This window comes from Thamnophis elegans, chromosome 9 (assembly GCF_009769535.1).
Source record: "Thamnophis elegans isolate rThaEle1 chromosome 9, rThaEle1.pri, whole genome shotgun sequence".
In the NCBI taxonomy this organism is placed as follows: Eukaryota; Metazoa; Chordata; class Lepidosauria; order Squamata; family Colubridae; genus Thamnophis; species Thamnophis elegans.
In genome coordinates, this window is record NC_045549.1 from 13,246,480 (window position 1) to 13,267,936 (window position 21,457).

Below are 21,457 nucleotides of genomic sequence, written 5' to 3' on the forward strand. Positions count from 1 at the left end.
TTTATGACTATGGACTTCATCTACCTTGGAAAGCTGCCATGTAAATATTTTCCAAATAAGGTGCTGTAAAAGAAAATACTGGGCACACAGTCTCTGAGATTCACAAACAGATCTTCACACTCCTGAAACAAATCAAACGACCGAACAAATTGTTTCCTGCAAAAGTCCACTCCCCTTTCGCTCCTCTTTTATTTCCTCTGGGAGGGGCCATTCACCGTCCACCTATGGCTTTACTCCCAAGTCAATCCTGATTTCTGAGTTGTTCTTTTCTTCTGGCAGCTCTGTGCATGCGCACACTGGGAACAGGCTCCAGCTGTTCCTCTGCCTCACTGCTGTCTAGCTCCATAGTCACCTGATCACTGCCAGACAGCCTTGGTCCCGTCGCTGCCTCCGCTTCAGAACCCTCATCTGAGTCTTCCGCAGCCTCCAGGACTGGCCCATGTTCCTCCTCAAAGTCCTCAGTATCTGACTCTGTTGCCAGCTCCACTGGTGGGCCACAACACTCTGTATTAACCAGGATTTGGAATAGAACACATTCCTCTGAACCATGTTGATACAATTCTTTCTGATTATCTGAGACCTTGTTTTGGCTTTACCTTCATTGATTCCTACCACACATGGTTGCTTAATTAAATAGGTAATGTTTAAGAGAGATGTTTGGATAATCATTTAGGAGATAGGTTCATTTAACCTACCACTGTTTGAAGATCTGAATATATTAGGGATAACATGGAGGTCAAAGGATGAACTACTGGTAGTAGCTTTTAATTTCAGCATTTTAAAAAGGTGCATTGCGGGGGGGGGGGGAATGAGGTTGTGCATTCCCATCTAAAGCCTTTGGAAATCTGACACACTGATGACATGTTTTGGAACTGTTTCAAGAAGCCAAGCCTGAGGCAACCACACCTTCTTTTTTTAAAACTTTGTAATGTAAACCGCAGTCTCAGAGGTCAAACTCTCCTTTCTGTCTTTCCCACCTGCCCAAAACTGAAACCCCCAAACCTTTATCATCGTCTGTCTGAATGTAGAGGTGAAACATCGAGGAATCTGTTCCTTATGCATTTAAACACAACTGTGAACAAATAACAGAACAGAATAGAATAGAATTCATTATTGGCCAAGTGTAATTGGATACACTAGGAATTTGTCTCTGGTGCATAAGCTCTCAGTGTACATAGCAAACATGTATTTTGCTTTGTGTACTGAGCATACAAAATTAATTCCTAGTTGAACGTTTTATTCCTCATTTTTTGGTTAATTTTATGCTAATTTCTCTATTAAAAGTTGGCATTGTGCCAGCTACTGTACCTGCTTTGAAAAGAAAGAAATATTTAGAAATATTTCTCTAGGTTGTAGAGAGGAGAGGTAGAGTAATAATACTGTACAACACGGGGGTCCCCAACCTTTCCGGCCTGGCGGGGGGGGGGGAGTAGGGAAAGGGGGAATGGTTCTGTTACCTGATATTTCCTCAGAAATTCCCCCTCTGATAAGATCCAGCAGGGATAACATCCTCCAAATCCTCTCAATTAAGCAATGTCATTTTAAGCAGTTGGTGAGGTGCCATCCCTATTAAATTCAGACTTTGCTTGCCTTTCATAAAACGCTGAACACCTGTTTTTTTCCCAATTTTTATGAATCTGACAAATGGTTATCCAACATTTTGTTAAAAACTTCCAATGTTGGAGCATTCACAACTTCTGGAGGCAAGTTGTTCCACCGATTAATTGTTCTAACTATCAGGAAATTTCTTCTTATTTCTAGGTTGCTTCTCTCCTTGATTAGTTTTCACCCATTGTTTCTTGTCCTGCCCTCAGGTGCTTTGGAGAATAGCTTGACTCCCTCTTCTTTGTGGCAGCCCCTGAGATACTGGAACACTGCTATCATGTCTCCCCTAGTCTTTCTTTTCATTGAACTAGACATACCCAGTTCCTGCAACCGTTCTTCATATGCTTTAGCCTCCAATCCCCTAATCAGCTTTGTTCCTCTTCTCTGCACTCCAGAGTCTCAACATCTTTTACATCGTGGCAACCAAAACTGGATGCAGTATTCAAGTGTGGTCTTACCAAGGCATTATTAACATTATACGTGATTAATTGAATCATCATCCGATTGGATTGTTTTGTGGGTTGTTTTGATTGCTGAATTGCCTTTAATATAATTGTTTTATGCCTTAATGTACAGTATATTTGAATAAGGTATTTTTAAAATAATGTTATTTCTGTTTTAACCGTCTGCCATCCTGAATTGGAAATCAAAAGGCTGGCTATATCCAGTAAATAGACTAAATAAATAAATAGCCAAGTGCACATTAAAGCTATCTTTCTCTAGGAGAACTTCATGCAATTTCGATTTGATTTTGGCTCAAGCTTTGGCTCAAACTTCCTAAGTCAGAGGTGAAATCCAGCAGGTTTTGACAGGTTCTGGAGAACCGGTAGTGGAAATTTTGAGTAGTTCGGAGAACTGGCAAATGCCATCTCTGGCTGACTCCAGAGTGCGAATGGAGATTTTGCAGTATCCTTCCCCTGGAGTGGGGTGGGAATGGAGATTTTGCAGTATCATTTCCCCTGCCACGCCCACGAAGCCATGCCCACCAAGTGTCATCATGCCCAACAAGCCACGCCTATAGAACCCATAGTAAAAAAAATGAATTTCACCACTGTCCTAATTCCAGAATTTTCAACATGCAAAGCAGTATTAGATTGACAGGAATGTCTCTTCAGTAGATATGCCAAGATTTAATATGTAGTGTAGATGAGTAAATTCACAGTATATACTACAAATCTTTCCTTAAAACTTCAAAATGACTCTCAGAGAGGTTCTTTTCATCATGGTTTGGGCATTTATACCTGGAAATTTCTATCAGACGTCATTATTTGTAGCAAATAAGAGGATGAGCCAACTTCTTCACAAGTTTCTGAGACCTGCTCTTGAGTTAATAAAACAGTTGCTTATTACTCTCTTCAAAGATCCAAGAGATAAGAATAAAGGCAGCCCTGGCTTTTGCTGTGGTTCCCAGGCAACACCTCACAAAACTGAGATTTTGACATATTTGATGTTCATAATTATAGACGTGGCTTCTTGCCCAGTATTGATGGTTTATGTCAAATTAGATTGATTTGTCTCTTTTTCACTGAGATGAAACTAGATGTTTCGAGTCTTTTGCTGTTAACAGGAAAACAGTTTTCATGCATGATTGAGTGAAGCAAAATCAGTTGTGCGTTTTAGAAATAATAAAAGTAGGCCTATAATTCTTTTTAAATGAGAAAGTGTCTCGGGCATTGATTTTTTTTTTTTTCATCCTGGTGGCTGCTCAGCCATGAACCTCTTAAGGTATTTTGGCCGTTCAGCTTCTATTCTTTCACCTATAAATGAGATTTCTTGGTAGCTGTTTGGAATGAGATCTTAAATCACCTTTTTCAGCCAGGTGTTTTCCAATTATGATGAAGAATTCCAGTTCTCATAAGGGTTGGAAATGGCTAGAAACTCTCAACTGTGATAAACATCGAGTCAGTTTTAATTCTTTAGCATATTTGGAGATTGGGCAATCTGCCTTAACCAACCTGTGGACAAGCAGCATTAGTTCGTAAAGAATTATTTTTGGTGGCGCGGTGGTTAGAATGCAGTATTGCAGGCTACTTCTGCTGACTGCCGGCTGCCAGCAATTGCAGTTCAATTCTCACCGGCTCAAGGGTGACTCAGCCTTCCATCCTTCCGAGGCGGGTAAAATGAGGACCTAGATTGTTGGAGGCATTAGGTTGACTCTGTAAATTTCTTAGAGAGGTCTGTGAAGCACTGTGAAACGGAATATAAGTCTAAGTGCTATTGCTATTATTATAAGGGCGCCCTTAGGGACAGTTGGCAACTTCAAAATGGCAGGCTCAACTGGGTAGTCAAAACCCCACTCCTCTTTACATCCTTGTGATGTTACGAAAGACTGTACATCTGGTCTTGGGAAGTGGGAAGCGAGCTGTGCAATGTTAAAGGAGAGGGAATGGCAGTTGTGAAAAAGTAAAAAGTGTGAGAAAGGAACTCAATCTGTCCCTGACATGTTTCTGTTGGGCCTAACAAGGAACAGAAAGCCTCTGACAGGCTTTCAAGGTTCTATCAAAATACAGATAATCCTTGATTTATGACCATAACTGGGAGGGGAGCTTCCACCATTAAGCGATGCAGTTGGGTTGATCTGAAATGCCTTTCCTAGGCCAATCTTCGTGTTCCATTTGTAAGTCCCTGCTTTAGCACTTGTCATTCAAAGCATGTAGACTTCATCTTTTATTCTTTGTGCTACATGGAGTTGCAAGCTGAATCTTGCATTCTTCCACCATCTGAGGTCACAAGCAACAGGTCTTTCCAGGTCTTTTACATGTAATGAGTTTCTGTATATGTAGAAGACTGGCCTTCCCTTTTCATGGAATTTTTAATCATTTCTAAAGTGGATAAGTAAAACATGTTGAAGCTGGTTACTTTGCAAAATGGTATCAGTCTCTAAAGTTTGTAAGGTCTTTTGCAAGATCGGATGGGTATCAAGCCTCAGTCACAGTCCTTTATTCATAGTGAACAAGAAAACCCAATTAAACTGAGACAGTTAAGCCTAAGGTAACAATCATCTAACTCAGGGGTATCCAACTTGATTTCATTGAGGGCCGCATCAGGGTTGGGTTTGACCTCTGGGAGGCTGGGGTGGGCATGGCCAGCTTGACATCCTCAGGGGCACCTGTGGTGGCCTGAGTGTTCTGCCAGTGAAAATGGGCTCCTGAGCTCTGTTTTCGGCTGTGACAGCCTCCTGCAATTCCCTGCCCATGAAAACGGAGCTCAGGAGGGCCGCACACAACTCTGCCAAGCTCCGTTTTCACTGGCAGAGGCACCACAGGCTGGTCCTTTGCTGTTTCCATGGCGGCCCTATGGGCCAGATCTAAGCACCCCACGGATGCGGCCCATGGGCCTTGGGTTTGAAACCCTTGACCTAACCTAATCTGGTGCTTCATGGGTGTTGAATTTCAGCCCCTTCTATTCTGAGGCGCATTCAATAGTCAAACATAATCCTGGCTGGAGTTAATGGCGTTTGATATAGCACGTCTAGAAGCATCAATCAGATTGGAGAATGCTGCCATAACTCTTCGTTTGAAAGTAAGCCTCATAGATCTCATGAGAATGTATTCTGGGATAAGCAATGCTTTGTAAACCTTTTTTTTCCAAATGGTAACTGGATTTTCTTGGGTTTGTTTTCCTTTGAAAACATTTCACTTCTCATCCAAGCAGCTTCTTCAGTTATGAACTTGGATGAGAAGCAAAACGTTATGAACCGAAGAAGCTCCTTGGATGAGGGGCGAAACATTTTCAAGGAAAAAACCCAAGAAAGTCCAGTTACCTTTTGGAAAAAACATCTTTGGGACAACTATGACCTGGATGATTGATAATCTCCATAGACAAGGCCTTGCAAAGTAAATATAGTGCCTCATCTGCATGTTGCTTGCTACATGGAGCTAAGTAAGTGTGGATCTGATCAGTTCTTTGGAAAGAAGATCAGCAGAAATCCTAAATAAAGTTAGAGTAAAGGCATAATAATTAATATGTTCATAAGAACATGCAGTGAGTGCAGTGTTCAGGAATGAATAGTGATCAGGGGTGGGTTGCTACTGGCATTACTGCCGGTTCGGTGCGCAAAAAAGTTTGCGCAGTGGACACCTAAAATGGTCATTAGAAAAGGGGAAAAAATTACATTTCTGCAATGGAGATTGTTCTGCCCATGTGCAGAACCAAAATTCAAGATGGCGCCGCCGACAATAAAACCGGTTCAGGTCCTTGGGCGGCAAAGTTACTACCTACTCGGCCGGACTGGGCCAAACCGGTAGGAACCCACCTCCGATAGTGCTGGAAAGATTACAGAAGATGCTCGATTAAGTAGCATTAACACAATAATCTATTTATAATGTTACATAGGAGGTAAAGATAATCTTATGTCAGCCACTAGTAACCATCAACAGATCTTTTAGGAATCCAAAATCTTCCTCTGTTCATTAGGTAACCATATAATTGTTGGTATTAACAAGACAGTCAAATTATATTGCATATCACAAACTGTATATTTTGGTGACTTTTTGAATGATAGCGAATCAGTGCGTAATCATTACAGTTGAAATTTTGTCAATTAGATAAAAGGTACTAGGGGGTCCCCCCCCCCCCGTCTAATGAAAGAGAAGATTCTGCCCTATACATTTACACCAGGGGTGAAATGCTACCAGTTCGGACCAATTCGCCCGAACCGATAGTAAAAATGCTACTGGTTCGCCCAAACCGGTAGTAAAAAAAAATTAACCGTTTCGGGTGAACCAATTTTTCTGACTATCAGCTGTGAAACACGATTTATAGTAGCTAGAAAGCAGAATTTCCTGCTTTATAGCTAATGTAAATCGCGTGGCACAACAGATCCCCCACCCCCATTGCTGTTCGCTTACCTTTGCAGGCGCTCGGTAGCAGGCTCCGCCCACCCGCCCGGACGTCATCATGTCCGTTTTTGACACTCTTTGCATGTGCGTGCACTAACATTGCTACTGAATAGGTATCAAAGGTAAGTGAATTTCACCCCTGACTTACACATCTAGTAGAACAGAGAGATCTGGGCAACCAAGTCCTAATTAAGGAGTGAGAAAGAATAATAAAATTGAGTTGGTCAAGTTTTATTCAGGTTTGGTTTTTTAGTTCAAATGATCTAGTTTGGATTGTTTCAGAGTTTATTTCTTTGGGACGAGTCCAACCTCAGTAAACAATCTAGCACATTTAAATGTGTATGAAGACACAATTAGCTTTAGCACTGGGCAGATGGTGAATTACCCTTGGCCATAAGGAAGCTAACAATAGTGGCATTATTTTGGTATATAAATTGTATTAGCAATTCTCTCGATTAAAAATACGATGAGAAAATAGTTAAATTAAACCAAACTTATTGAAAACTTTTCAGTCAAGCAAGCCAAATTAAAGTTTTATTTCTATAAGCCATAAAGTTAGCAATCTGGGTTCTATCAGTATTTCTGATGAATAGATATGTAAAGATACCGTATTTTTCGGAGTATAAGATGCACCAGAGTATAAGACGCACCGAGGTTTTGAAAAGGCAAATTAAAAAAAAGTTTTTGCACTTCACAAACCTCCCCAAAATGGCCCGTTTTTCATGAAAACGGGCCCGTTTTCCCCCCCCCAAAAGGGCATGAGTAGCCTTTAGGAGGCTTGTAGAATTCTCCGGGGGGGAGCAAAAATGAGCAAAAAACGGCCCGTTTTTCACTCATTTCTGCCCTCCCCTGCGCCTAGAAGCAGTCTGAAAGCCTCCTAAAAGCTATGCACGGCCATTTTGGTGAAGGGGGCAGGGGTTCGGGAGGCAAAAAATGCTGTATTCAGTGAATAAGAGGCACCCAGATTTTCAGCCACTTTTTTGAGGGAAAAAGGTGCGTCTTATACTCTGAAAAATACGGTAGATATGAAGGGGGGAAAGAAAGACATGAATGTATGAAAATATATGATGAAAACTATTGGAGAACAACTGTCTCAGAGGGCTCAAGCGGAAAATTAGTCTAGAATCATAAATATAAGAAGGTTGACACCCCACTCCAATGCCTTTGAACCATATTAAGTGTTCCTCAGGCAAACGTTGCCAATCTGAGGAGATTCCTGTACAATAGGCATAGAACAATAAAGCAACAAATCCAGCATATCCAATGGGTAGGGGCTATTTTGAGGTTTTCAGCTAGGAAACCTGTTACCCAATTAGATATTTGTTGCAACTACAGGTTTTTTTTTCCACCTCCCCACCTACTCAGCTTCCGTTAATAGAGAGAACAGCTAAGGACTGTAGTCTAATGATCTGATGAACTCTCTCTCTGTGTGTGTTTTGATTATGTGCCTTCAAATTGGTGTCAAATTGGTGTCAATTTTTAGTACCCAGGCAATTTTCTCCAGGATAAATACTGTATGTACTTAAGCTACAGTAAATGAATTTATTTATAAATGCCACAACCTTTCTCATCATTATTAATTGCACTATCAAGTCATTTCAATAGTAAACACAATTATCCTCCTCCTCCTCCTCCTCCTCCTCCTCCTCCTCCTCCTCCTTCTTCCCCTCCTCTTCCTCCTCTTCTTCTTCTTCCTCCTTCTCTTCCTCTCCTCTCTTCCTCCTCCTCCTCCTCCTCTTCTTCCTCCTCCTCTTCCTCTCCTCCTCTTCCTCTTCTCTTCCTCCTCCTCCTCCTCTTCTTCCTCCTCTTCCTCTCCTCTTCTTCCTCTTCTCTTCCTCCTCTTCCTCTCCTCCTCTTCTTCTTCCTGCTCCTCCTCTTCCTCTTCTCCTCTTCCTCTTCTCTTCCTCCTCCTCTTCCTCTCCTCTTCCTCTTCCTCCTCTTCTTCTTCTTCTTCCTCCTCCTCTTCCTCTCCTCCTCTTCCTCTCCTCCTCCTCTTCTTCTTCTTCTGTTTTTTTCCTGGCAGAATAGCAATTCAGAATAGCAGCGTATTGCTTTTATAAGAGACTATTTAAAAAAATAAAAATAGAAGCCACGCTGCCAGTTTTGCTTTCTGCCACTCCACACTTATGTTCTTTTGACCAGGTGGCATAGCTCTGGATACAGGTCATCAATTTGCCAAAAATGATACAGAACTTTTTTTTCTTTTTGGAAAGGCTTGAACATTGATCAACATTAGAATAGGGGAGGGAGAAAAGGAATTGTGACTTCTCCCTCTTCAAGATGAGATCTTTTTGAGAGAGTGGGAGTCTCTTCCTGGATGCAGGAGGGCTGGGTTTTTTAATTTTTATTTTTAGGATTGGGAGGATTCAAACGGCGAAGTCATTCGGCTTGACCTCAGACACTTCTGAGGGTGTGGTGAGGCAAGGTAGAAAAAAAGAAAAGAAAAAAGCAGATGGCTTTTCAGACATATTACAAAAGAAACGTCCCAAGCTTCATTAGCTGAGTTAAAAAGTACCGTCTTGTCTGTAACTGTAATAGGGAAAAGGAACCGTGGGTGGTTCTTTGAAGAGAGATTTTTTTTTTGGAGGGGAACAGGAAATGGAGGAGGAGACGAGAATCTGGCAAGAAAAGACCAATGCAGGGCCAGGGACATAAACTATGGTTATGGCAACTTGCAAATCATTCCTTTGCTTGAGATTGCTTATTAATATATTAGGCCAGAGTGGATTTGCTGATGGGAGATTGTAGTTGGAACATAACCTACTGAAGACCGTTTTTATTTATTTAGTTAAGTTAAAAATTGGAGAAGATCCCTTGTGTGCTCCCTCCCTCCCTCCCCCCTCTCTCACACAAACAGACACATACACACACACACACACACACACACACACACACACACGTGCGCTAAGGCAAGCAAGTTTCTGGGATACATATATTGTCCAAGACTCATTTTGTGTAGCCTGTAGAGATTTCTGAGAACTTGAAAAAAGTCAGTGGTAAGCACCCTTCATACAAATGAGTAAGAAATAGGTGTTTTTAAGTGCTTCGCCATATCGAAGGGACACCGATGATGCCCACAGAAGGCTTTATCCAAGTTTGTTCTCTTATATGGTAACTTTTTTATATGGTAACTCCGCATAACGGAGCGAGCTCCCGTTACTTGTCCCAGCTTCTGCCAACCTAGCAGTTCGGAAGCATGCAAAAATGCAAGTAGAAAAATAGGAACCACCTTTGGTGGGAAGGTAACAGCGTTCCGTGCGCCTTCGACGTTTAGTCACGCTGGCCACACGACCCCGGAGACGTCTTCGTCTGGCTCTTTGGCTTTGAAATGGAGATGAGCACCACCCCCTAGAGCCGGGAACGACTAGCACATATGTGCGAGGGGAACCTTTACCTTTATGATAACTTTCTATATGCGAGAGTTATGCAATGTTCACTTCGCTGATTATGCCTTGATTTCATGCAAGTCTCTGTCTCAGACTCCGTATGAGTGAATTATGAAAGAGTTGGTTTTCATGCTACTTCCCCCGCCTTGTCTTTCACATTTTTCCTATTAAGATTCTTTGTAGTTGTTTCTCAAGAAACTTGGCACTCGGTTGTGTTTATTTGGCTGATTTTAGTTTGGCAAAGAGAAGCAGCCTCACAGTGCAACTGCTGGATCTCTGAATCCCCAAAAGCTTTTGTCGTCTTTGTTGTTTCTGCCAGGTGTATTTAAAAAATAATAATAATCCATGTCTGTATGCAGTTTTTCGTAACCTTTAAAATGTTTTCCTCCAGTACGTCTTGCAGACACTGGTTTTCTATACCCTTTTCTTTTTAGATGAGTGGCCTAGATCTGGTCGAAGGGCTAGGATGCCATTTTTCAGCACAGTTTTTTTTAAAAAAAGTTTTATTGTTTTAATTAAACAAAAACACACAAAAAAGAATCATCTTTTGTTACACCTTGTAGAAAGCGTGTTGATTGGTAACAAATACATTTCGTGCGTTTCTTCCACAATCATTACATATACTTCATTCAAATTGAATTGTACATTTTAAAATTTATGTATTTTACTATCACTGTACCACAGTTCTCGTTTGGTTACAGTTATTTAAATGTGCTTTTATCTAAAATGATTTGTATTTAAAGACACAACCACCTACTGGCATGCATTCGCAATCTCAATAAACCTCCAATGACTTTACACCTTTATAACATATTCTAAAACAAAGTCAGTTAGTAGGATATCTAAGCATTCCCTCCCGTTCCCCCCCCCCAAAAAACTCACAAATTAAAGCTTATGTCCAATTTGCTTTTACTGGTACAACACACCTGTATATCATTAAACATTATCCATTAACATTTCCTTGTATTTATTGTAGTTAACTAAAGATTATTTACTATTTATATCACCTCTCCTCTCATCAGGCCAACACAGTTTTTTTTTTAATTAAAAAGTTTTTTAAATTTTTAATTTAAAACAAATACAACATCTTTCTTTACATGCTATAGAAATTATATCAGTTGGTTACAAATAGACTTTCGTGCATCTCTTCCACAGTCAACAAGCATAATTCATGTTAACTCGAGCATTTTAACTCAAATATTCATACATATCACCATCATCATATATCCGTTTTCATTTGACGTGGATGTGAGGGCGATCTGGCTGCGACATCTGTCACCCCATTGATCGCCAGGGTTGATTCGGCTGATCTGGCTGGGTAGGCGGGTGTCCCCTTCCTCCCTCACCGCTCCATGTGTGTCCCTCCCGAAGCTGCGCGCTCGGTGGAAGAGGACGACCATCCCAGATAGAAGGAGTGTACCGATCTTCGGTCAAGGGTATACGATAGCTGCGCTCCCCTGCTAGAACCTCCAAACAAGCTCAAGGCCAACACAGTTTTGATATATGCTTACGGAGGGGCAGAATACAGAAGAGTTTAGCTTATTTTGTGGCCTCCCTTTGTTGCTTCACAATCATCTCCACACTTGCTGAGTTGACTTGGGTCCAAACCATCCTCAAATTTGAAGAAATGTTTACAGTGGAAAACAGAATCACGTTAACATACTTTGTGGATTTACTTAGATGCCCGTTTTACAAAATATCATCCCAAAGGCCTTGAATTCTATAACCTTTCCATCTTTGTTTGTTTGAGACAACAAAGGGACTTTGTTAGTATTTATGTGTGAGTGTGTGTGTGTTGACAATAATTGAATCAAGCAGGTATAGACTTTACTGTAGTGGGCCCATTTGAAATTTGGAAGCATGTTGTTGGTACAAGTAGTCCTTGACTTACAACCCCAACTGAGCTCCTGTTACTTGTCCCAGCTTCTGCCAACCTAGCAGTTCGAAAGCATATTTTAAAATGCAAGTAGAAAAATAGGAACCACCTTTGGTGGGAAGGTGGGAAGCCTTTCATGCAGCTTGGGCGTTTAGTCATGCCGGCCACACGACCACGGAGACATCTTCGGACAGTGCTGGCTCTTCGGCTTTGAAATGGAGATGAGCACCGCCCACCTAGAGTCGGGAACGACTAGCACATATGTGCAAAGGGAACCTTTTACCTTTACCTTAAATAGAAATAAAATGGAAAAAAAATCAAATTATATATTAGGTTGGGTTCAATGTGTGAGGGCGCTGGAAAGTTATTTTTGGTAGCCCCTGTACAAAACTGATTGGATTTCAGGAGTAGGTTTTAATTTATTAGATTTTGTTATGGATGAGCCTTCTGATGATTAGAACTGTCCTGAAAAGACAACCTGGGCCATAAAAACTAGCCAAATATATAGACAGTCCTGAGTTTGCCAAAATATATATGGGGATTTGAGGCTCTTTGATTCCCTTTGGCCTTTATTTTAATGTTTTAAATTATACTTTCATGTGGTGTTAGAAATATCAAATGTGTAGCAAGTCCTTTCAGGTGAAAATAACAGTTTAAAAACGCCGCTCTTATTTGTATACTTTTTTCCATCTTTCCTACAGTTTGGCATCCTATTCGACATAGGCTACTTCCCTAGGACAGCAAAAAAATTAAGTTGCACAACAGTAGTTTGAACCTTTCTGTGCACCTCCATGAAGTGATGTGGTTTTACCGTTAAATCAGCATCCTGTTGTGCAATACTCCTTTTTCCTTTTTCAGTCCATCACCATCAGACAGCAAATTGACTCGCATCAGTGTTCTGATTTAGGTTAATTGATTTAAAAGCATTAACTGACCTCCAACAGAGGGGGAACAAAAGTTATTTTTATAAACATTTTTGGAAAAAATATGAAGTTCAGCAGTAAAAGTGCTATTCCCTTTTTCCTCAGATACAGGAACATGGTTATTATCAAGCAGGCTACAAGTACAATTTGTACTTGTACAACTTTTGCAATATATAGATGTGGACAATTAATCATCACAGAGACATACCATACCTAAAACCAAGGTTGACTCAGCCTTCCATCCTTCTGAGGTGGATAAAATGAGGACCCAGATTGTTGGGGGCCATATGCTGACTCTGTAAACTGCTTAGAGAGGGCTGTAAAAGCACTGTGAAGCAATATATAAGTCTAAGTGCTATTGCTAAATGCTATAAGAGAACATAAAAACAGCAGAGAAATCGACAGCTCCCCCAAGATAAATTACATGATCTTAGAGGTCTTTATAAAGTTTTTACTTCTGGCAGAAATTAGAAGTTGCCTAGTGGGTATTGGTGTTGTTGTTAGTTGCTTCCAACCCATCGCGATCCCTTGGATACTACTAAGCTGTATCCATTATCATTTCATTATTGTTATTATAGTTAATTAATTGTTAGCAAATAAACATTTGATAACAATCTAAAACAATCTAAGAGTTACAAAATTCCTACTTATTAATCACCAAAATCAACTAATTTTTTATTATCAACTTTCATCGTCAACCTGTATCTTTCCAGTAACAAAATAATCTTATCTCTCTTGCCAATTGTGGTGTCAGTCTTCTTTTTATCTCCTTTATAAGATTTTTATAGACTTCTCTCCGCACTTTGTTGCTTAAAGGATATCTCAGGTAATCATGTTGCCCACCAGCTGCTACTAAAATTAGCTTGTCTTTGGTTATCAATCTTGCTTCTGATAAAATTTCTCTTCTTAAGTCCATCATCATTACTATTTTTTCTTCTTCTGTGTCCTGGAATCTGGAGTAGAGCTCCAATTCGTCGAATTCCCTTTTCCATATTCCCTTCTTTCCACTTTCACCCACATTTGCTCCATTAATAAATTCATCTATTGTCTTATCTTTATCTTCTATATCTTCATTCTCCCCTTTAATTTTGGGGGCTTCAACCCCATCATCTTTTGCTGTGAGGAAGACTAGTCTTTCCAACTTCTTCTCAATTCTCCCATATCCTTCCAATAGATTTTGAATTCTACCCAAGATATTTTGGAATTTTAAGGTTTCCTCATCTGAATATTGATCTATGTTTCCAAAACAGAAGAAAGAAAGAAAAAAAAACTAATAGTCACTGCCACTCTAGCCTTCCAGGCCTCTTTTATTTTTTATTTTAGATTGACTTGAACACAAATTCTTTTATGCTCTTCAAAGGAGAAGGGTTCTGTTCCCCCCCCCTTCTTTCCCCTGCCAAAATAGTTCTCAAAGGCACCTGTGAAAACAATTCCTGCCCTTGGCTCTTTATCAGTTTCTGTAAACAAGTTGCAAACCCTTCAGCTACAAAGTCAGTGAAGTCAAAGAAGGAAAGAAAATAGATACGTTGTTTCAAAAACCCCAGCCTCTGACCTCTGAGTCACAGTGTGCTACTTTTCACTTTCTAATATTTATCTCTGGCTTATAGGAAACAAAGTTCTTTAGATTTCTTTTAGTGAAAGTAGTAGGAAGAATTGTTAAAATAAGAAGGAAGGTTTTAATCCAGAAGTCAAAAAATAAAGCAACAAAAATCAGAAGAAAAAAAATCAATCCGTTCACTTTAAGAGGAGAAATGAGAAACGTTGCGAGTACTTCAATCCACAAAGAATAGTTACAAAGGAAAAAAGCTTTCCACAGCAATCCAATTAGGGTTAATTTTGCCACTCAGTTCTTTTGCTTAAGGATCTAATTTGAGTTTAAAGAAAAATTTCTTTGGGTAGTCTTTTGCAAAATAGAAAAAATACCTCACCAGATGGACTCACTTTCTCTTTTCACTTCCTTCCTTCTGGAGCATCCCAATTTCATCAGCCTGGGGGCTGCCTGTTTACCTCCAGCTTGAAGCACTTCCCTTGGGTTGATCAGGGACTTTGCGGTGTCCCTGAGACCAGCAAGGCTTCGTCTTCCTGATCACCATCTCTATGGGACAGTTTAGGTCTCAATGGACCATCCAGCGGCAAAAGTGTCAATGGCAGTCTCAGAGTAGCGAGATTGCACGTTGTGACATCGTGATGTGGCTCCTCCTTCCATGGAGTGGGTATTCTTAAGGAGGATATTTCCTAAGAGCTTCATACATTATTACCTAGGATTAAAATGATATTATGAGCCAAGCTATGGAGGTTTGATGTCACTTGAAAGCCTTTCTGTGTAAATGCAGAAAGAACAACCCTTTCTAAGAGAAGATCACAATGTACAACTAGTCCTTGACTTATAATCATTTGTTTAGTGACTAAAGTTTTAACAGCACTGAAAAAAGTGACTTATAACCATTTTTCACACTGATGGCAGTATCTCTATGGTCACATGATCAAAATTTGGACATTGGGCAACTGGCAGGTATTTATGACGGTTGCAGTGTCCCGGGGTTGTGTGATTCCCTTTTGCGACCTCCTGACAAGCAAAGTTAATGGGGAAGCCATATTCACTTAACAACCGTGTTACTAGCTTAACATCTGCAGGGATTCACTTAACAACTGTGGCAAGAAAGGGGTAAAACTCACTTAACCACTTTCTTGTTTAGCAACAGAAATTTGGGGCTCAATTGTGGCCTTAAGTCAAGAACTACTTTTATCTGTAGTTGCCTAGGAAAAGAGATTCATCACAACATAATACAGAAATGGAACTTACACAACATTTTCAGTTTCAGGTTCTTTGCATTCACTATGATTCTTACTGTAAGGGACACGGTAGCTCAGTGGCTGACCTTGTCGATCAAAAAGGTCAGTAGTTTGGCGGTTCGAATCCCTCGCGGCAAGTAAACATAGTGAGCTCCCGTTACTGGCCCCAGGTTCTGCCAACCTAGCAGTTCGAAAGCATCTTAAAATGTAGAAAAATAGGGACCACCTTTGGTGGGAAGGTAACAGCGTTTCGTGTGCCTTCAGCATTGAGTCATGTCGACTACATGACGTCTTCAGACAGCGCTGGCTCTTCGGCTTTGAAACAGCGATGAACACCGCCCCCTAGAGTTGGGAACGACTAGCACGTATGTGCGCGGGGAACCTTTACCTTTACCTATGATTCTTACTATAACATCAGATTCAACCAGTGCTATAATGAGTTTCTTGTACATGGTTCAGGAGGCAGAAAGTAGAACTTCCTCCTCTTGCTATAAAATGGTTTACATCTGGCTATTACCATTTACCAGTCAATAAATCATATATAACCTGACATGAGTTTCTCAGTACAAACCATCTGTTCGATTAAAATTCAAGGATATTGCAAAGATCTCTGCTGAATCAGAGCAAAAAAGAAAGACTGGTTCAGTATTTTGTTCCCCCAATGAATGAGTCAAGTCTTACAAGAAGTTTCCCAGCTGGAATATGAATGAAATGCTAACTTCTTAGTGATTTTCTCCAGAAACCTGTATTTAGACATATATTGCTTCCAAACCTTGGGATGGTAAAATTCCTCTGAGGCAACTGTTAAGAGTCTTATCTCTGATTTTGTCCATTCGCTTTAAAGCCATTCAAGCTGGCCACCAATTCATTTATTACAGCAAATTTCATTCTTTAACCATGTATTATGTTAAAAAGTAGTTTCATTTATACTGATTCTACCATCAATTATCTCCTTTTGATGGACCAAGATTCAATATTATGAAAAGAAGAAACTTTTGGCATGTCTCAACAATGTATCACATCATTCCTCTAGTACAGGGATGTCAAACTCAAGGACCGTGGGCCAGATCCGGCCCGCAATGTGGTTGGATCCGGCCCATGGCCCTCCTCATCTATCCAGTGTGAAGAGGAAAGATCAGGCCAGTGTAGCTTCAGCCCAGTCAAACCAATGCAAAGAGGAAAGATCAGACTAGCAGTTTGGGGAGTGGTGCCAAGATGGCCATGCCCACCCAGTTGGCCACACCTACCCAGTCAGCCATGCCCACCCTACCCCATGAGGCCAACCACAGCTCTGATGCGGCCCTCCATGAAATTGAGTTTGACATCCCTGCTCTGGTACAATCAGGCACAGGGTAAACATAAATGTAACATAAGTAATATGTTTGGTAAGTTCTATCAAAGAGATTTTATTACAACAAGAATAGCCATTTTTCATGGTAAAATATTGCCTGTCTTGAAAGGTCAAATGTAGGCTGCATTATTTTAGTGTTTGCTTTTCTTTATAGCAATATTATTCATGGAATATGAATGGAAGTTCTTGTATCTTTCTTCTTCCCATATATCGCCATCGCTCCATCAATTAAATTCTTTGTTTTAAGAAGCTCCATTTTTATCTTTTTTAATTAGTAAGTCAGTTTTAATCAATTTAATCCCCAAGATGATTAAATACGCTGTTGAAACCTACTGTATTAAATGCATATTATCAACCTTGTTAATGAAGAATTCTGTGACTATTATTTACTGAAGACAAATAAGCTGATCTGATTTATAAATAAGGGTGTCAGACCTGGAAGCCACCTTTTACATTTGGGCCTTCAGACCTGCCTTGTTTTCTACTGTGGGAAAATGGGAAAGGGATTATATAGAGTGTGGGTGATATATAGTCAAAATAACATTCTTTTCTCAGAAAGTCAAGGCCACCTTGCCTGGCAGCTGCGATGAGGTGACTGGGAGGCATCTCCAGTTTTGGATGGTGCCTGACTGGATCATGTGACAGACATGTGGGTGCTGGGGCAAGGATTTGGACTTTCTTTTGGGTGGGGAAAACCTGGAAACTTTCAGATTCAGGTTTTCCCAGATGTGCCATATGGCATCTCTAACAAAATGCCTGATTTTGAGGAAACTCGAGCCTCTTAGTCTTTTTTCGTTGGAGGTGTTACTTGGAACCCTGACATTGGGTACAAGACTATAAGGATTTTAGAAGTCATCCTAATTCGCTTTACGTCCAAATGAGCAAAAAGTCTAGACTTCTGTAGATGTCTAGGTAAAATGAAACACAGTTTCTTCAAATGTGTGGATGAAAATAAATATAGGTAGCATAGAGATGTATGCGTTCTGAAAAAGGAAAGAATTTATCATCAAAACAAATCAGCATTCCCCAATATCCAGTCAGAGTTGAAGACACTTCTTGGATAAGAAGCAAAACGACTTCAAAGAAAAATAAAGAAAGTCCAGTTGTCTTCTGAAAAAGCATCTGTGGGACAACCATGACCTGGATGACTGAGAATCTCTACAGATTTATCGGCAGCATATAAATAAATAAATTTTAATACAACCCTTCTTGTCAATCTGGGCAAATTTAGTGTTGGCTGTTAATTGATGAGATTCTTGTGTATAGGCATGAGCAATAAATCAGTTTAACTGGAGCTTAACATGTATGTGGTCTTGATTCTTCCTGGCGGAGATTTACTTATTAGATCTAGTTTTAACTTGAAAACTCAGCATGCTGAAGAATCTGCAGATGTTTCCAGATCCTGCATTGTAGGTCATATCCCATTACGTTGACTTGATTCCAAGTTCATTGCCTGTTACTGATGTATCACAAATTATTATCAGAATTTAGATTCAAAGAAGCCAAATGGCTTTGTTGAATGGGTGTTGAAAAATGAATAAGTCCTGAAAATGTTGGTAGTGAATCGTTGGTCTATGTCAGGGGTGTCAATTTCAATGCCCGTGGGCTGGATCCGGCCCGCAGGTTGCTTAGATCTGGCCCACGGGGCTGCCCTGGAAACACCGAAGGACCAGCCTGCGGTACCTCTGCCAGCAAAAATGGAGCTCAGGAGGACTGCACGCAGCCCACCCGAGCTCCGTTTTCGGCTGTGACGGCTTCCTGCAACCCTTTGCAAGCAAAAACAGAGCTCCGTTTTCACTAGCAGAGCATTTGAGCCAGCACAGTCACCCCTGACACAAGTGATGCCGAGCTGGCCATGCCTACCCTGACCACGCCCACCCTACCTCTCAAGGTCAAGCATAACCCTGATTCGGCCCTGAATGACATTTGAGTTGCCCTGGTCTACGTTTTGGATAAGAAACTCTTCTTGTTTATTTTAATTTACACTGTCTCTCTTGAATGAATACATAAAGGGAATCTTGATCTGCTATTTGAATTGCTAATTAGATATTTCTGTTTTCCAAATACAGCTGATCCAACTGCTTTGGGCTTTCTCATATCTCCGTGGTCTCTTCTGCTGCTTCCATCCGGCAGCGTATCATTTACTGATAAAAATGTTTCTAATCAAGATCTGCAAGCCTTCACGGAACCAGGAGTTCTCCCTAATCAGTCACTGTCATCGGTTTCTGATTTTGAAAAGGTACAGCTTTCCCACTCATGATTCATTTCTTTAGACTGCACTTAGAAAAATGAGAAAACACTGATAATATTTGTTAGTTACACCAGGGGTTTTCAAACTGCTCTCAAGCCATGGAACTTGATAACCTTTGATCAAGAAGTAATGCTCTAGTAATAGAAAATTGACTGAGTGTGTCTTAACTTTTTTGCCATTAGTCAAAAACAGCAAAAACATGGAACACCAGCAAGTTCTCACACAAAATCTAGTTGGAAAATCCTGCCTCTTATATTACCATATTTTTTGGAGTATAAGATGCACCTTTTTCCCTCAAAAAAGAGGCTGAAAATCTGGGTGCATCTTATATACTAAATACAGCATTTTTTGCCTCCCGAAGCCCTGCTCCCTTCACCAAAATGGCCGTGTATAGCCTTTATGGGGCTTTCAAAGTGCTCCTGGGTGCTGGGGAGGGCAGAAATTAGCGAAAAATGGGCCATTTTTGCTCAATTTTGGCCCCCCAGGAGTACTCTATAAGCCTCCTAAAGGCTATGCATGCCCTTTTTTTTTAACAAAAAAATGTGCCGTTTTGGGGAGGTCTGCAGAGTGCAAAAACTTTTTTTAAAATTTGCCTCTTCAAAATCTTGGTGCATCTTATACTTTGGTGCATCTTATACTCTGAAAAATATGGTACTTTTTCTTCTTCTGTGACTGTTAAGATCTGTTTTATATAGGAGTAGCCATCGTGCACAAGAGTGAAGTTGAAAACCCTCTTGCATGCTAAGCACGGAGAAGAAATCTGTTTAGTTAATTTTTAGATTGTGAGTCTGTGGCCATCTACTATCTCATTTTGAATAAATGCATACATTTAAACAATTGTTATTCAAAATATACCGTCCTTCAAATGTTGCGATATGGTTTTCCAACATTAAAAAGTGTATTTTAAGAAAATGTCTATAAAATGAACTCATTTATGAAAGCAATGCAGTTTGCCTAACTGTATATATTAGGCAAAATGTTTACCTAATAGCTTATGCAAATTTTCCTAAAATGGGGAACATTTTACATGTATTTCTTTGGATAAATATGCATCAAAATCCATACAGAATTTAGAACAGATTTTAAAGGGGCTTTAAAATCTTTTCAAGTTCAACCAAATTTGTGAGAATTACAAAAATAAAAAGCTGAGAAATTTAAGGGCATATACCCTAAATAAAAAAATAAAAAAAGGAAAGAAATGGAAAGTATAAAGTGCCCAAAACTACCTTAGTAATATAAAGAGACATTTGCAGGGATTCACTTAACAACAGTGGCAAGAAAGGTCAGAAAATGGGACAAAGTGCATTTAACAAATGTCTCACTTATCAGCAGAAATTTTGGACTCCGTTGTGGTCACAAATCGAGGACTACCTATAAATTATTTATTTACGATACGTACTTATATTGTTTTGAGATTTGGGGATCGGCAAACAAATACATTTAATTAATTAACTAATCATGAAAATGTGTAAACTTGTGTGACAGTATTTGTGAGGCCAACTTGGCCTTTGTAACAAGCAATCCTCATCATAATTTTTATAAGCTTAGGTCATAGCTAGGATGTGGGACATGTATGCTGCAGATTAAGTTCTGTATTTTTAGTGTGGCTGTTCCACCAGCAACTTAGGCATATTATGATAGCCAAGCCATAATTTGGTCATTACATGCCAACTAAATCTTTAACTGGGCAAATTACATGTACATTTCCATTCCTGGTCTTTTATTTATTTCCATATTTTTCCACTGAAGTAGAAGTTTCAGAAAAAACTATAGAGTGTTTTTTTTTCTAACACTTTCCCAACACTTTTCAAATTAAGATAAAATTCATTATTCTAAGACAGAAAATTTTGGTTTAGCAAAATTAATACTTTACCTCCAAGCGAACTGTATTTTGCATTTAGGTTTTTTTCCAGTGAAAAAATAGATTTCAGCAGAAAAAATGCACTTATATGTGTATATGTGTGTACCAGAGGTGGTATTCAGTAGGTTCTGACCAGTTCTGGAAAACCGGTAGCAGAAATTTTGAGTAGTTCCGTGAACTGGTAAATACCACCTCTGACTGGCCCTGCCCCCATCTACTCTCTGCCTCCTGAGTCCCAGCTGATTAGGAGGGAATGGGGATTTTGCAGTAACCTTCCCCTGGAGTGGGGAGGGAATGGAGATTTTACAGTATCCTTCCCCTGGAATGGGAAGGGAATGGGGATTTTGTAGTATCCTTCTCCAGCCACGCCCACCCAGCCACGCCTACCACGCTACACCAACCAAGCCATACGACACCCGCCAAACCACACCCACAGAACTGGTAATAAAAAATTTGAATCCCACCACTGATGTGTACCTTATACCAGTGTTTTTCAACCACTGTGCCGCGGCACACTAGTGTGCCGTGACATAGTGTAAGGTGTGCCGTGGGAAAATTACTTTATATATA

The 21,457-nt window shown here is 40.2% G+C and overlaps 1 protein-coding gene across 1 annotated transcript in view; it reads left to right on the forward strand.

Moving 5' to 3' along the window:
* Nucleotides 1-21,457, forward strand: part of PTPN13 (protein tyrosine phosphatase non-receptor type 13) — a 178,612-nt gene that overhangs the window by 47,725 nt on the left and 109,430 nt on the right. Inside the window, exon 3 of the mRNA XM_032224703.1 lies at nucleotides 18,845-19,014. Within this exon, the coding sequence (XP_032080594.1) occupies nucleotides 18,845-19,014 (170 nt within the window). The remainder of the gene's footprint in view (nucleotides 1-18,844; nucleotides 19,015-21,457) is intronic.